This window comes from Sander vitreus, chromosome 18, assembly GCF_031162955.1.
Source record: "Sander vitreus isolate 19-12246 chromosome 18, sanVit1, whole genome shotgun sequence".
In the NCBI taxonomy this organism is placed as follows: Eukaryota; Metazoa; Chordata; class Actinopteri; order Perciformes; family Percidae; genus Sander; species Sander vitreus.
In genome coordinates, this window is record NC_135872.1 from 507,501 (window position 1) to 522,206 (window position 14,706).

At 42.1% G+C, this 14,706-nt stretch overlaps 1 protein-coding gene across 3 annotated transcripts in view; it reads left to right on the forward strand.

Moving 5' to 3' along the window:
- ubr7 (ubiquitin protein ligase E3 component n-recognin 7) overlaps positions 1–5,670 on the forward strand; it is a 12,092-nt gene extending 6,422 nt beyond the window's left edge. For all 3 annotated transcript variants that reach the window (XM_078274430.1, XM_078274429.1, XM_078274431.1), the window contains exons 8-12: positions 2,325–2,389; positions 2,462–2,662; positions 2,852–3,017; positions 3,108–3,169; positions 5,509–5,670. In XM_078274430.1, coding sequence (XP_078130556.1) covers positions 2,325–2,389; positions 2,462–2,662; positions 2,852–3,017; positions 3,108–3,169; positions 5,509–5,598 — 584 coding nt within the window. In that variant the 3' untranslated portion in view covers positions 5,599–5,670. The remainder of the gene's footprint in view (positions 1–2,324; positions 2,390–2,461; positions 2,663–2,851; positions 3,018–3,107; positions 3,170–5,508) is intronic.
- The last annotated feature ends 9,036 nt before the right edge of the window (positions 5,671–14,706 follow it).

A 14,706-nucleotide genomic window follows, 5' to 3' on the forward strand; every position in this document is an offset into this window, starting at 1 on the left:
AACGGAATAAAATACAAAAAAGTAGTACTATTTTACAGCGGTTTACAATGACTCTCTTTTCCCCCACAATGCATTGCATTACGTCACGTTGGGGAGACGAAGGACGAAAGCACCGTCTCGGTTCACTGGCTATGGTCTCGGTCTGTGCCACTGGTCTCTGTTCACTGTCTGTGGTCTCGGTCTGTGCCACTGGTCTCGGTTCACTGTCTGTGGTCTCGGTCCGTGCCGCTGGTCTCGGTCTGTGCCACTGGTCTCTGTTCACTGTCTGTGGTCTCGGTCTGTGCCACTGGTGTTGCAAAATATGGCTTTTGGTCTGGACCGAGTCCATGTGTCTTTATTATGTGTATAATAATATTGGAGGGAAAGTGAAACACAGCTTGGACGGGGATGCTGTTCGGCTTTTCACAAGTTTAGACAGCTAGCTACGCCGACGTTTGCTAACGTTAGCGCAACAGCGTTAGCCTAGACTGCTAGCTAGGCAACTATTACGACTGCCTTCGGAGTTTCCTATATCTGCGTCCACGTTGTCAACGTAAGACCTGTGGCGTTAGTGCTCCTTTTGTACCAGAATTGTATTGAATAAAATGTTAAGCTTCGCTCCTACGAGATGGGTGGGTTTTTGTTACATACAAAGCTAACTGCATACGCACAGGCTAACTATAGCCAGTTAGCTTTGTACGTAACAAAAACCCACCCATCTCGTAGGAGCGAAGCTTAACATTTCATTCAATACAATTATGGTACAAAAGGAGCACTAACGCCACAGGTCTTATGTTGACAACGTGGACGCAGATATAGGAAACTCTGAAGGCAGTCGTAATATTTACCTAGCAGTCTAGGCTAACGCTGTTGCGCTAACATTAGCAAAGCGTTAGCTAGCTGTCTAAACTTGTGAAAAGCCGAACAGCATCCCCGTCCAAGTAATAAATAAACACTAGGCAAATATGTTGTTACTGGAGCTAGTAGGCTACCATCAAAACATGAGATATCTAATCAATATGTGTTTACAACGTCGGGGATTTCACAGGTGGGACTGGAAAGTTAGCCCATAGCTAGCATGATGCCTTCTATTTCTAGATCTATTTAGATTACCAGTACTTATCTGAACTAACGACATGATCACCGTCACTAGATATAAAGAAAACCTTGACTTTCACTCGGTGCTATTCACTGACAGTAAAAACACCTCTTCCTCATCCCAGTCAGTCACCATAGTTCTGGTACTAGGCTGAAGCACGGTCACCATAGTTCTAGTACTAGGCTGAAGCACAGTCACCATCGTTCTAGTACTAGGCTGAGGCACGGTCACCATAGTTCTAGTACTAGGCTGAGGCACAGTCACCATAGTTCTAGTACTAGGCTGAAGCAGTCACCATAGTTGTAGTACTAGGCTGAAGCACAGTCACCATAGTTCTAGTACTAGGCTGAGGCACAGTCACCATAGTTGTAGTACTAGGCTGAGGCACAGTCACCATAGTTGTAGTACTAGGCTGAAGCAGTCACCATAGTTCTGGTACTAGGCTGAGGCACGGTCACCATAGTTCTAGTACTAGGCTGAGGCACAGTCACCATAGTTCTAGTACTAGGCTGAAGCACAGTCACCATAGTTCTAGTACTAGGCTGAGGCAGTCACCATAGTTCTGGTACTAGGCTGAGGCACAGTCACCATAGTTCTAGTACTAGGCTGAAGCAGTCACCATAGTTCTGGTACTAGGCTGAGGCACATCTCCCCAACGTGACGTCATCACCGAATTGCGTTAAAAAACCCAATAATACCAAAAACGACAAAAGCTGGCCTTTAACACTATTTGGAGACATTTTTAACAATAACATACATATGTCGAGTGCTTTATGTACCATTAATCAACAGTGGTGGTTAACCTGCAACACGGGCTTTAAACTTAAACAGCTGATGGAAGTCCAAACTGCCTGAGAGCTTCTCCTGTACTATACGGTAACTCCTCTACTATGAGACAGTAAGTCTCGTGGTTATGACCCAATCGTTAGCCTATTGTTATAAAAACGTCTGCTACGGAGCCATAACGTGAGCTACAAGGTAATGGAGCCTTTTATACATTGTCGTGTTTCTTTAGCAATAAACCACGGACAAATAGAGTCTTTAAACGCTTCAAATGTAAAGGTATTCTCTGTCAAAGTGACATCAGAATGAATGGCAGTCAATGGGATGCTAACGGAAGGTGATGGCTTGGTAGCATCTAAATGGCTCCATGGGAGGTACGCTTTGTGGAGGCTTGCTTACCCCCTTGGTTGTACCGCCGCTACTGCTGTTACACTTTCTGTTTGTGTGATGACTTCCTGTTCAGTTCCAGGTGCAGCAGTTGAGGTAAAGGAGGAAACGAACACAAACGTTCCTAAAGAAGAGTTAAAGGTGAGAATCAAACTGACTATCCGTCAGATTCAGTGACACTTAAAACGGAGAGATCATTATTTTATCTGACAGGGTGATGATGTCATGGAGCCCAGCTGTAAGCGGAGCCGTGAGGAGGCGGAGTCAGGCTGCAAGGGGCAGGGCCACGAAGAGGCAGAGTCAGGCTGCAGACTGAAGGAGCTGCAAGAGATTGGTCAGAAAAGGGTCCGATCAGGAGCCGTGTTCTGGCCGTCAGCGTGGCGCTCCAAACTCTGCTCCTGCAACACCTGCAAGGTTAAAATCTAACCCTAAATCTAGCCAGTCTGAAAGTCTTTAAAGATCAGCTGACGTGGGTTATATATTAGATGAAAATATATATATATATATATATATACACACACACACACACACACACACACACACACACACACACACACACACACACACACACTGTATATAACTGCTGAGCTTCTGTGTCTCCAGGAGCGTCTGTCTGCGGCCGGCCTGTCCTTCCTGTTGGACGAGTCGGACACCGTCCTCGCCTATGAGAACAAAGGGAAGAGCAGCGAGCAGAGACGCCAAGGACCCGACCCACTGATGTCAGCGCTGGACAACCTGAACCGAGTTCAGCAGCTCGAGATCATCCACGGTAAAAACACACTCAACTACCAGATAACTACTATTAAACTACCAGAGACCTACCGTTAAACTGCCTGTATCTGTCGGCCATGTTGGTCAGGGTACAACGACATGAAGACGGAGCTGAAGGACTTCTTGCAGAGATTCGCAGCAGAAGGAAAGGTGAGTTTCAGACCTAAGGATCTGTGCTGGGACCACTGGGAGTTTAATAATTATCTCTCATGTCCAGTTCTCTCTGCAGCACTGTGCAGCCACAGATGCATTCTGGGATAGGAGAAAAACACGCTCTGGGTTTTCATTTCTTCTTTTGTTCTCGGGGAATCCCCGATGTGCGATGTCTGTGTCCGTCTGTCAGCTGAGGGACAGTTTACTAAACCAAAACAGTTTTCATGTCTGCTTCATTAGAAGAAATCATTGATTACATTCCCGATCAATCAGTCAGGTTGATCCATCAGCAGTTCCAGATGTGTACAGCCGGTTGTTTGTGTGATTCAAACATCCGACTGTGCACATTAGGCTTCACTAAAAGACACAAAGCACACAGCAGAAATAAACGCCATTCCATTTCAGAAGGTGGCGGTAATGCACACCAAAAGTTGTTTGCCAACTGCCAAAAGTCAACATAATAAGTTTTTGGCTTGCCCGTCAAAGTACACGCCCATTTCCTACGCAGAGCGTTGTTTGAGCTACCGGCGGTGAAGAAAATGGAAGAAATGAGTGGAACCGAGGGGTACGAAAGCGACGGTGAAAGTGAACTTGCATCATCATCCAAAGCTGAGGAAGTTGTTGACAAAAAAGGTAACAGGACGTCGATTATATGGCAGTGGTTTGGATGTCTCAAAAGTGACGAAGCGCAGATTAACACGGCCTGTAAAATATGCCGTCAGTCGGGAAACACAACCAATCTTTTCTGTCACTTGAAAAGGTTCCATCCCAGCGACCACAGCGAGAGTTTGAAGATGCGGGCCCATGATGTCCTAGTGGTCCTTCTGCTGTTAGCAGCGCTAGCGGGGCTGAAAAACAACAACCAATCGTGTTGTGTTTTGCGACCATTGCCCCATATGAAAAGTGAATGTGATAGTAGTCACAGCTTTTAGTTTGATTTACATTATTTGCATTTACATTACTAACTTGTACTGTTTTGTTAAGGCAGATAAAGCATGTTTGCAAAATTCAGGGGTGTGATTCTTCCAGATAAATCCAGAAATGTGGGGGGGGCACAAGGCACGGGTCGGGGTTATTGGTAAACATAATGACCGGTCACTGCTGTGAACGTTTTTTGTGCCTCTGATTCATGTCTTCATATCACTCCGCAAGTAGTCCATTAATTTGTCACGATGTCACTTCATTCAGAGCAGAGCTCCACCACAGAGCAGTCGTTGCCGAAGGTTATTTGAATAAGAATTTTGGACGCGTGGGGTGAACTATCTTCTTAACTGAAGCCGACAACCCGACAATATTTTTATTTTATGTTAGCAATGCGAGCTGAAGCGACGTAGCAGATGACGTTGAGAAGTTGCAGTGAGGAATATTTTGGGAGCACCATTTTGGGCAGTGCAGAAAGGTAGTGGCCCACACTAACTTAGTGTTGAGCTGGGAAACATGGCTGAAAGAGCTCTACAGCGAACAGATGTGCTGGGCGAGCCGTCGGTCGGTGAAAGCTAACAGAAGCTAGCTGGCGTAAGCTGACAGCTGACCAACGCTACCAAGTGATCGGCGGAGACGGGGAGTACATGTATTTGAAAAAGTCCGGCAGTTGTGGCAGACGAAAGTCCAGTTGGGAGTTTGGATGGAGAGTCCACTGAAGTCCACTGTGGTCTCCGCTACGAGTTCATGTTATACCGGTCCTCTCCGTCGCATCTCCTCCAGCGGCAGGGCCCCTAGCCGGCCACGGCTCGCCTCCGAGCATCGGAGAGCCCCCCTCGTAATAACATAAGGCATAACAAATCCCAATTTAACCCCTGCATACGTTATATGCAAGTAATATTAATGATTACTTTCATTGAATTTGGGGTGTTTCATTCAATTTTATGGCATTTGAAAAAAAATGGGGGGGTGCGGTGTAGATTTTTTCACCTATGAAAATTAAATGTTTACATTTAGATGTTATTTAATATATTATTTTATCACACTATATATTCTAAACCAAGCCATGTTTGCACAGTTAAATGTTAAATTATGTTATTCCATTTTTTATGTTAAACTATATTCTACAGTTCAACTAATGAATCCTCGTTTATGTCGTCGTGACTTCAACACGAGATTGTTTTGTGATATTGTTACTGTGATCATACACGGTGTGACATTAAACTTGGTGCATTATTATTTCCATCGGTACCTGAACTCGTCTCTCTGCGACTGAGTTTCATAACGAGTCGACAAACAGTTTCAGATCTGATTTGGGCTTTTGTTATTTTACTGATCCACCAACATTATTGATTATTAATTATTAGTGTTTAAAACCTCAGTGTGTCCTGGTTTATTATTATTGTTTTTTAAAGGTGGTGACATCTGAGGACATCCGTCAGTTCTTCGAGCAGCAGCAGAGTCGTAAGAGACGGCGAGACGACGGACGCTTCTACAGCCCCTGAACGCCTCCGTCCTGTCTTTCTGTTTTTAATGTTTCCTTTTTAATGAAAATTAATAAAAGTCAGTCAGCTGAATCCTGATTGGTTATTGATTGATTATTGATGATCTGTGCAGAGTGAGCCAAGGAAATTAGATTTAATTTCGATTAATTAATCTGAGAAAAAAATAACGCGTTAAAAAAATTAACGCAGATGAATCCATTCCATATTGACGTTTCATACAGATGAAAATCTGGCTCCACTGATATGTCTGCTCTTCTCTCTGCTGCTCTGAAACAGACGTTACAGGAAACACAAACCCCGCTGCATGTGACGCTAGTTAACACTATACTCAACAGCAGCTAACGTTAGCCTACCGCTAGCTAGTTAGCACTATACTCAACAGCAGCTAACGTTAGCCTACCGCTAGCTAGTTAACACTATACTCGACAGCAGCTAATGTTAGCCTACCGCTAGCTAGTTAACACTATACTCAACAGCAGCTAATGTTAGCCTACCGCTAGCTAGTTAGCACTATACTCAACAGCAGCTAATGTTAGCCTACCGCTAGCTAGTTAACAGCAGCTAGCGTTAGCCTACCGCTAGCTAGTTAACAGCAGCTAACGTTAGCCTACCGCTAGCTAGTAGCTGGATTAAACAGGGTTAAAATGCTGACAGTTAACACTAAACGGTGTAAAGTGTGACTGTGTTTTACTGTAGAGGATTCAACACCGGGATGTAACAATCTGCAGCTGCCGTTGGAGAAACAACACAGACGGGGCGTTCAATGAAACTGGTAAACTACAGCCTCGTGGTGCATTTGAAGTTATTGTAAATGTCCTTTACCATCTGGTTGTTGTTTTTGTCGTTCAACAGATATTTACTAGTGAAATAAGTTATTGTTATACATTATTATTAAATCATTTAGTGTTGACCATATGGCCTTAGCAATAAACAAGCCGTTCTTTAATGTCACCAACTGTTTATACCTTTTTTTTCTTTTCTTTTTTTACTTTCTTAAAAAGTATCGGTTCAGGCACCGTTAATTATGTATGAGATTAATTTAGATTAATCAGAGTATGTAATCAATTAGATTATATTTTTTAATCGGTTGACAGCCCTAAAATATATATATATATATACACACACACAGTGGGGAGAACAAGTATTTGATACACTGCTGATTTTGCAGGTTTTCCTACTTATAAAGCATGTAGAGGTCTGTAATGTTTATCATAGGTACTCTTCAACTGTGAGTGACAGGATATAAAACAAAAATCCAGAAAATCACATTGTATGATTATTAAGTAATTTGCATTTTATTGCATGACATAAGTATTTGATACATCAGAAAAGCAGAACTTAATATTTGGTACAGAAACCTTTGTTTGCTATTACAGAGATCATATGTTTCCTGTAGTTCTTGACCAGGTTTGCAGACACTGCAGCAGGGATTTTGGCCCACTCCTCCATACAGACCTCCTCCAGATCCTTCAGGTTTCGGGGCTGTCGCTGGGCAATACGGACTTTCAGCTCCCTCCAAAGATTTTCTATGGGGTACAGGTCTGGAGACTGGCTAGGCCACTCCAGGACCTTGAGATGCTTCTTACGGAGCCACTCCTTAGTTGCCCTGGCTGTGTGTTTCGGGTCGTTGTCATGCTGGAAGACCCAGCCAAGACCCATCTTCAACGCTCTTACTGAGGGAAGGAGGTTGTTGACCAAGATCTCGCGATACATGGCCCCATCCATCCTCCCTCAATACGGTGCAGTCGTCCCGTCCCCTTTGCAGAAACGCATCCCCAAAGAATGATGTTTCCACCTCCATGCTTCACGGTTGGGATGGTGTTCTTGGGGTTGTACTCATCCTTCTTCTTCCTCCAAACACGGCGAGTGGAGTTTAGACCAAAAACAGGAGGGCTTCTTAAAGAAAAACTAACATCTGTGAGAGCCGGAATTCTTACTGGTTGGTAGGTGATCAAATATTTACGTCATGCAATAAAATGCTAATTAATTATTTAAAAATCATACAATGTGATTTTCTGGATTTTTGTTTTAGATCCCGTCTCTCACAGTTGAAGAGTACCTATGATAAACATTACAGACCTCTACATGCTTTGGAAGTAGGAAAACCTGCAAAATCAGCAGTGTATCAAATACTTGTTCTCCCCACTGTGTGTGTGTATGTATATATATATATATATATATACATATATACACATACATACATACATACACACACACACACACACACACACACACACACACACACACACACGAGGGCATGGACTAGTGTTTAAAGGTCGCACAATAGGTTTTTGATTTTGGAGATCTGATATGGAGGAACAACACTCACTCCGTCAGCTGTTTGCAGATGTAATCAGCTGATAGTTGACCAGCTGCCGTCTCTTTATCAGTTTAACAGTTGCTGTCGGCTGGAAACATTTTATAATAATTAGGGGTCCAAGCCCGAGGGGGCGGAGCTGTGGAACCCTATTGCTTTCCTAAGGATCATTATTTTTCCGTTGATAAAACGGCCTAAACCATACATGGTGGGGGGGGGGTGCCGTTTTCAGGACTGTTCCAGGGGTCTCAATTATAAAACGGTGTGTAGGATCCTTACTATAAGTGTACAAAAAAAGTCTGATTTATAAACCGTGTGTACGTACACCTGTAAGCAAAGTTCCCTTTATAAATCAGAGATTACCTACAAGTGTGCGTACGTGAATCAGCCTCTTATCCCGCCCTGTACACGCCCATTTTTAACCACGGCACTCAGGGACAGCTTCGATATACCAGACGTATATATAATAAGATTTAACAGAACTATATATTATATCCAAACAAGCCTTAGTGATAAAGTTGAAGATTATATAATATTTATATAAAAAAACACTTAGCTGTCTGACATTTCCCTCTGGAAACAGCTGGTTTCCCCCAGCGTGGCGAGGACCTGTATTTGGACCAGGATGGCACAGTTCCAGCGCGTTGCCCTCTCTACTGCACCCAGTTCAGTACATAGATCTAAGAGCTCAGCTTTAGGGAATCTAAATCATCATATGAGCCAGTCATCATCATCATGGTCCCTGGAGTCTCTCTCTCTCCTGATTCTTCCATTAGTGTAGTCCTCCTGCAGGGCAGCAGTGCCATCATGCAGCATTACACACAAGGGGGGGTCACCGCAGTATTAATATTTTTACAACAATTTGTGATTGTTAACACCTTGCCAACACAGCATCAACTAGTGGTATCCCCCCCCCCCCCCCCCAAGATACAATCTGAAGATGAAAGAAAGTGTAATAGGAAAACACACTTTTCTTCATGCAGGTTTTGTCACGAACAGTATTAAAGTTAGGACAGATAACGAGGACATTAAGGGTAACGATTGCGCGAGAGCTTAACAGCTGTATTTTCAGATTTTGACATTGGATGATATAAGCTCAGTATTAAAGACATATATTTAGTTATTTACACTGTGTTCTGCAGTTATCTAATGCTAGGGTATTTAAATGCTATCCTGTATTCCATGGAGTCGGGCCGTCTTCTCCTCCTGCGCTCCGTATTGGACAATGTGATGACGAGACAGCGCTGATTAAACATTAAGAACAAATTTTTATTTAAGATTTCAGTTTGAGGTGTTTATGGAACAGTTATCACTCAGTACAAGAGAAATACCACTGCTGGATTTAATCTTCATGGTAACGTGGATGATATGGAGTGAAAAAATGTGCGTGAGGCATCAATACTTGAACATATTAAGAGTAATTGTTATTCCCATTTACTTTCTGCAGTCTGACTTCAGTTCACCACCTCACCATCTGTGTCGCTAATTCCTATTTTGTCCCCAAAATGTGCGTACTCATGGGTCAGAGTTTGCGTGGAGGACCGCACATTCTCCCGTCAAGTTAGTTTTTTATAAATCACAACCTTGCGTGGGAAATGGCATACGCACATTTTCAGCCCCGTTTTGTGCGTATGCCACGTTTATAAATGAGACCCCTGATCCCTGCAAGGACCTCAGACCAAAAAATTCTCCCACTTCCACCACTAGGTGGCGCTATAGCAGAAAAAACGTGTTTGGCCTTATAACTCCCAAACCGTACATAAAAAAAAAAAAACATCCACGCGTTCCCTGAATTCAGCTGAATCGCCTGATATAGGCCACACCCATTTCCACCTAAACGTTTATGCGCCAAAAATCGTGATTTATCTTAAACCTACCGATCTGCACGAGACTTGGCACATAGCAAATTCAGTTATCAAAAGAATTTTGCTACGTTTAAGTATGCGCAGTTTACGACCAAACCAATTTTCGTTGCTAGCTACCAAACACTAATTTTAGCATATCTCAGCCAAATTAAATGCTATCAGAGAATAACTTGATGTTCAGCATCCAACTACAATGCTCTGTACCAAATTTGGCGAAAATCGGCCATTAGGGGGCGCTATAATCGTTTATTTGTTTTGGCCGATAACTCAATGCATGTAAATGGGACGTTTGCGATTGCAATTTCTCTGCCGTAGTAATTGGTATTACCATGAAACTTGTGATGCTTGTTTGGCATGCCGCTCTGAAGCTCTGTACCAAATTTGGTGAAGATCAGTCTTTAGGGGGCGCTATAGTCAACGTAGACTAAAGATTTGGCCCTTTTACTCAAACAATGTTAATGGGATATTTGCAACGGCAACGTACTACAGACCTCGCGGCTCACACCTCTTGATATTTCCTGACGTTTGCCTCCCCACCGTTACGCTTTAAGTTCCGCTTTCGCACACTCCTCGGGTCGTTGGCGGCGACTCGCGCCGGGAAGGCTTGGACTCCGTCATAACTGCTTGCAGTTCTAGTTATTATAATTATTATAATTTTAAAAAGTGCTTTTCAAAAAAAAGTTACAAAGTGCTTTACATTCATTAAAAGAGAAAACAACAAAATGATAGTTACTAACCAATAAAATCAATAAAAAGCAAGACTGTAGACTGTGTTCTGTCTGATCTCTTTTAGTTTCGGAGGAGAGGCCTTAAACGTGATGATTTAAATGTTAAAAAAGGAGCCGATGGAGTTATGGGAGTCTAAGTTTGTTAGGGTTTTGTTGAGAGAGACATGAGGAAGTGCAGAAATCTAACTGAGAGGAAATGAATGCGTGTTTGACTGTTTCCTAGTTTAAAGTAAAGTCAGTTTTCTGTTTACCTTGGAGAAGTCAGACGAAAACGTCTCGTTACTCTTTTAATATCTCAGTGAACCCACAGACAGACTTTATGAAATACTTAAACATCAGTGAAAAAGGCCATTAATCAACATGAACCCAACATGTAAATGTGCCAGATGTAGCCGTGCATTATTTGCATCTGCAGACCCTGGCAGGTTGATGGCCTAAAACATACAGAAATACAACACATAAGCATATCACAAGAACACATATAGACAGGTAAAATGACACAACCACTATTGCAGAGGATGCCAGCTGGCAGGTTGATGAAGTATTATATACAGTACACACATTAAAACACAGAAGCACACCCAGAGACGTAACCATAGCAGCAAACACAAACACATTATTCCTGATTATGGCAGCATATTAGATTACAATCATCCAGTCAGCAGTCTGCTAACCCGTACTCAGTCTGCTGGGACTGCCCCCCCTCTCCTTCCCTCTCCTCTCTCCCTCCCTCTCCTCTCTCCCTCCCTCCCTCTCCTCCCCCACTCCTCTCCTCCTCCTTCAGACCCAGTTGTCCTGCCCCTGAACACATCATCAGCAAACGGAGAACAAGAAGTCAGACTCCGTGGAGAAGAAGACTTCAGAGTATTGTTCTTCAGACTATCAGAGACCAACAGGTGTTTGTTGCCTTGACGATGGTGAGCGCTATCCTGAGGATGATGGGAAATCGTTCTGCTTCAACTTTGACTCGTCCAAAAGAAATCCTGAAAGAGACAAAGAAGATGATTTACAGCAAACCTCCGAAGAACAAGATCGGAGCCGCAGTAAGTCTGACAGACCATAATACTATACGTATATATTTATATATTTACATACTATATAAATATATACAGTATATATATACTGTAATATCTGCAGTAAGTCTCTGACAGACCATAATACATATAACAGCCCTTTGAACTCTCAGGGGAAATGTGTGTTTTGTGTGTTTGGGTTCAGAGTAAATCATCGGAGCTCAAAGAGAAGAAACAGTTTATTATGATTATTATTTATTATTATCATCTTTGAGATACTCTGGTCTTATTATATTCAGATGAAGTTACTCTGGTCTTATTATTGTTATATTATTAAAATATCAGCTTTATCTCTAAAGCATCTTAAAGAACTAATTATATATTTAAATAAGAAGCTTCTTATTTAAATATATGATTTAAATATATAATTAGTTTCCGAGACACCTGTTTCCCGTTAGAGTAGCTTGGTGTCTGCGTGGATCAAAGAGGAGAGAAGACAGACACAGGTTTTCCTGGGTGAAAGTATTAACATGATATTATTCGATTATATTTAGCGGACTGTGTGGTTAGCTGTTAGTGATGGCAGAGAGAGAAACTGTTTTACTGTTGATGTTTGTTTCTGATGATGACAGTGCTTGAATTGAGGTAGTAGGTACAACCAAATATCGTCAATACTAAACAAAGGGCATTATATATAATATTATTATATAACCCTATATCTTCTTAACCGTCTCCTGTACTATCCTCTGAGTAACTAAAGATAGGGCATTATATATATATATATATATATATATATATGGGCTGTCAAAATAACACGTTCATTTCGATTAATTAATCTGAGAAAAAATAACGCGTTAAAAAAATTAACGCAGATGAATCCATTCCATATTGACGTTTGCATACAGACGAAAATCTGGCTCCACTGATATGTCTGCTCTTCTCTCTGCTGCTCTGAAACAGACGTTACAGGAAACACAAACCCCGCTGCATGTGACGCTAGTTAACACTATACTCAACAGCAGCTAACGTTAGCCTACCGCTAGCTAGTTAACACTATACTCAACAGCAGCTAACGTTAGCCTACCGCTAGCTAGTTAACACTATACTCGACAGCAGCTAACGTTAGCCTACCGCTAGCTAGTTAACACTATACTCAACAGCAGCTAACGTTAGCCTACCGCTAGCTAGTTAACACTATACTCAACAGCAGCTAACGTTAGCCTACCGCTAGCTAGTTAACACTATACTCGACAGCAGCTAACGTTAGCCTACCGCTAGCTGGTTAGCACTAGCACTATATATATATTTAATACGGTTAAAATGCTGACAGCTAACACTAAACGGTGTAAAGTGTGACTGTGTTTTACTGTAGAGGATTCAACACCGGGATGTAACAATCTGCAGCTGCCGTCGGAGAAACAACACAGACGGTGCGTTCAATGAAACTGGTAAACTACAGCCTCGTGGTGCATTTGAAGTTATTGTTAAATGCCCTTTTCCATCTGGTTGTTGTTTTTGTCGTTCAACAGCAGTTTACTAGTGAAATAAGTTATTGTTATACATCATTATTAATCATTTAATGTTGACCATATGGCCTTAGCAATAAACAAGCCGTTCTTTAATGTCACCGACTGTTGTTTAGTACCTTTTTTTTTTTTCTTTTCTTTTTTTACTTTCTTAAAAGTATCGGTTCAGGCACCGTTAATTATGTATGCGATTAATTTCGATTAATTAATCACAGAGTATGTAATTAATTAGATTACATTTTTTAATCGATTGACAGCCCTAATATATATATATATATATATATATATATATATATATATATATATATATATATATATAAACTTGTGATTGTTTTTGGATGATGTTTGAGACGGATCTCTTCTCTGATTGGCTGTTTTCTGTCTCCGACAGCAAAGCTTCTTCGTTATGTCGGTGTTTGCAGCAGCCATGTTGACGCCAGCTGCCTGGATCCTTCATCACCTGCCGGAGTACCGCCAGCGGTCCAAACAGAGACCCAGAGACTGATCTTCATCCTCCTCCTCTTCATCAACACATCAATATATAAGATACATGTTTCTTAATTCATCTGTAATATTATTCTTTAATCAGTTAAAGTTAAATCATGTTTAATCTCATTATTGGGTTAGGGGTTAGGTTAGTCAAAGTTAACTAAGATGTTCATCTGTTGTAAATGCCCTTCAGTAAGGAAGTCAAGTTTATTTGTAGATCACTTATTCCAGACAAAGTGACAAAGTGCTTCAAAGGCCAACTTACATTTGTTTAAGGGCTATGTTTCCAGGGTTTAAAGCTCCAGTGGTGTCTGAGACTGGACGTACTCTGGTAGTAACTCACCGTACCCCGATAGTAACTCACCGTACTCAGGTAGTAACTCACCGAGGTACTCTGGTAGTAACTCACCGAGGTACTCCGGTAGTAACTCGGTTCACATCCTCAGTCACTTTCTTAGGAGTGTGTTTTAAGAAAGCGAGTAGAGGAGTTAAAAGGAACACATTTTCAATTAGAAATTAGTCAAGTTATTGGTTGCATTTGAAGCAAAAAGTTTCAGTCAGTTTCAGTTTCAATCAGACAATGCACAGTGTGATATCCCTGCAGTTGTGGTCTTGACCTGTCTTAAAATAAAATCCCAAGTCCTCTTTATCTGAGACTTCTGGACTTTCCGGACCTTTCTGCTGCCTTTGACACAGTGAACAACCAGATCCTAATTTCGTCACTCCAGGATCTGGGCGTCTCAGGCTCTGCGCTCTCTTTGCTCACATCTTACCCGGCAGACCGAACCTACTGGGTAACTTGGAGAGGATCTACCTCAGAACCTTGCCCACTCAAAACTAGGGTTACTCAGGGATCAGTCCTGGGTCCCCTCCTCTTCTCTCTGTACACCAACTCTCTCGGGTCTGTCATTCTTATCACAGCTACGCAGATGACACCCAACTAATTCTCTCCTTTCCAGTCTGAAACTCAAGTAGCAGCACGTATCTCGGCCTGTCTGACTGATATCTATTCTTGGATGTCCACACACCATTTGAAAATCAACCTTGACAAGACTGAGCTCTTTTTCCCTCCAGGGAAGGTCTTTCCTATCCAGGACCTGACTTTAACAATTGACAACTCTGTGGTAGTCCCCACCCAGACTGCGAGAAACCTGGGTGTGACACTTGACG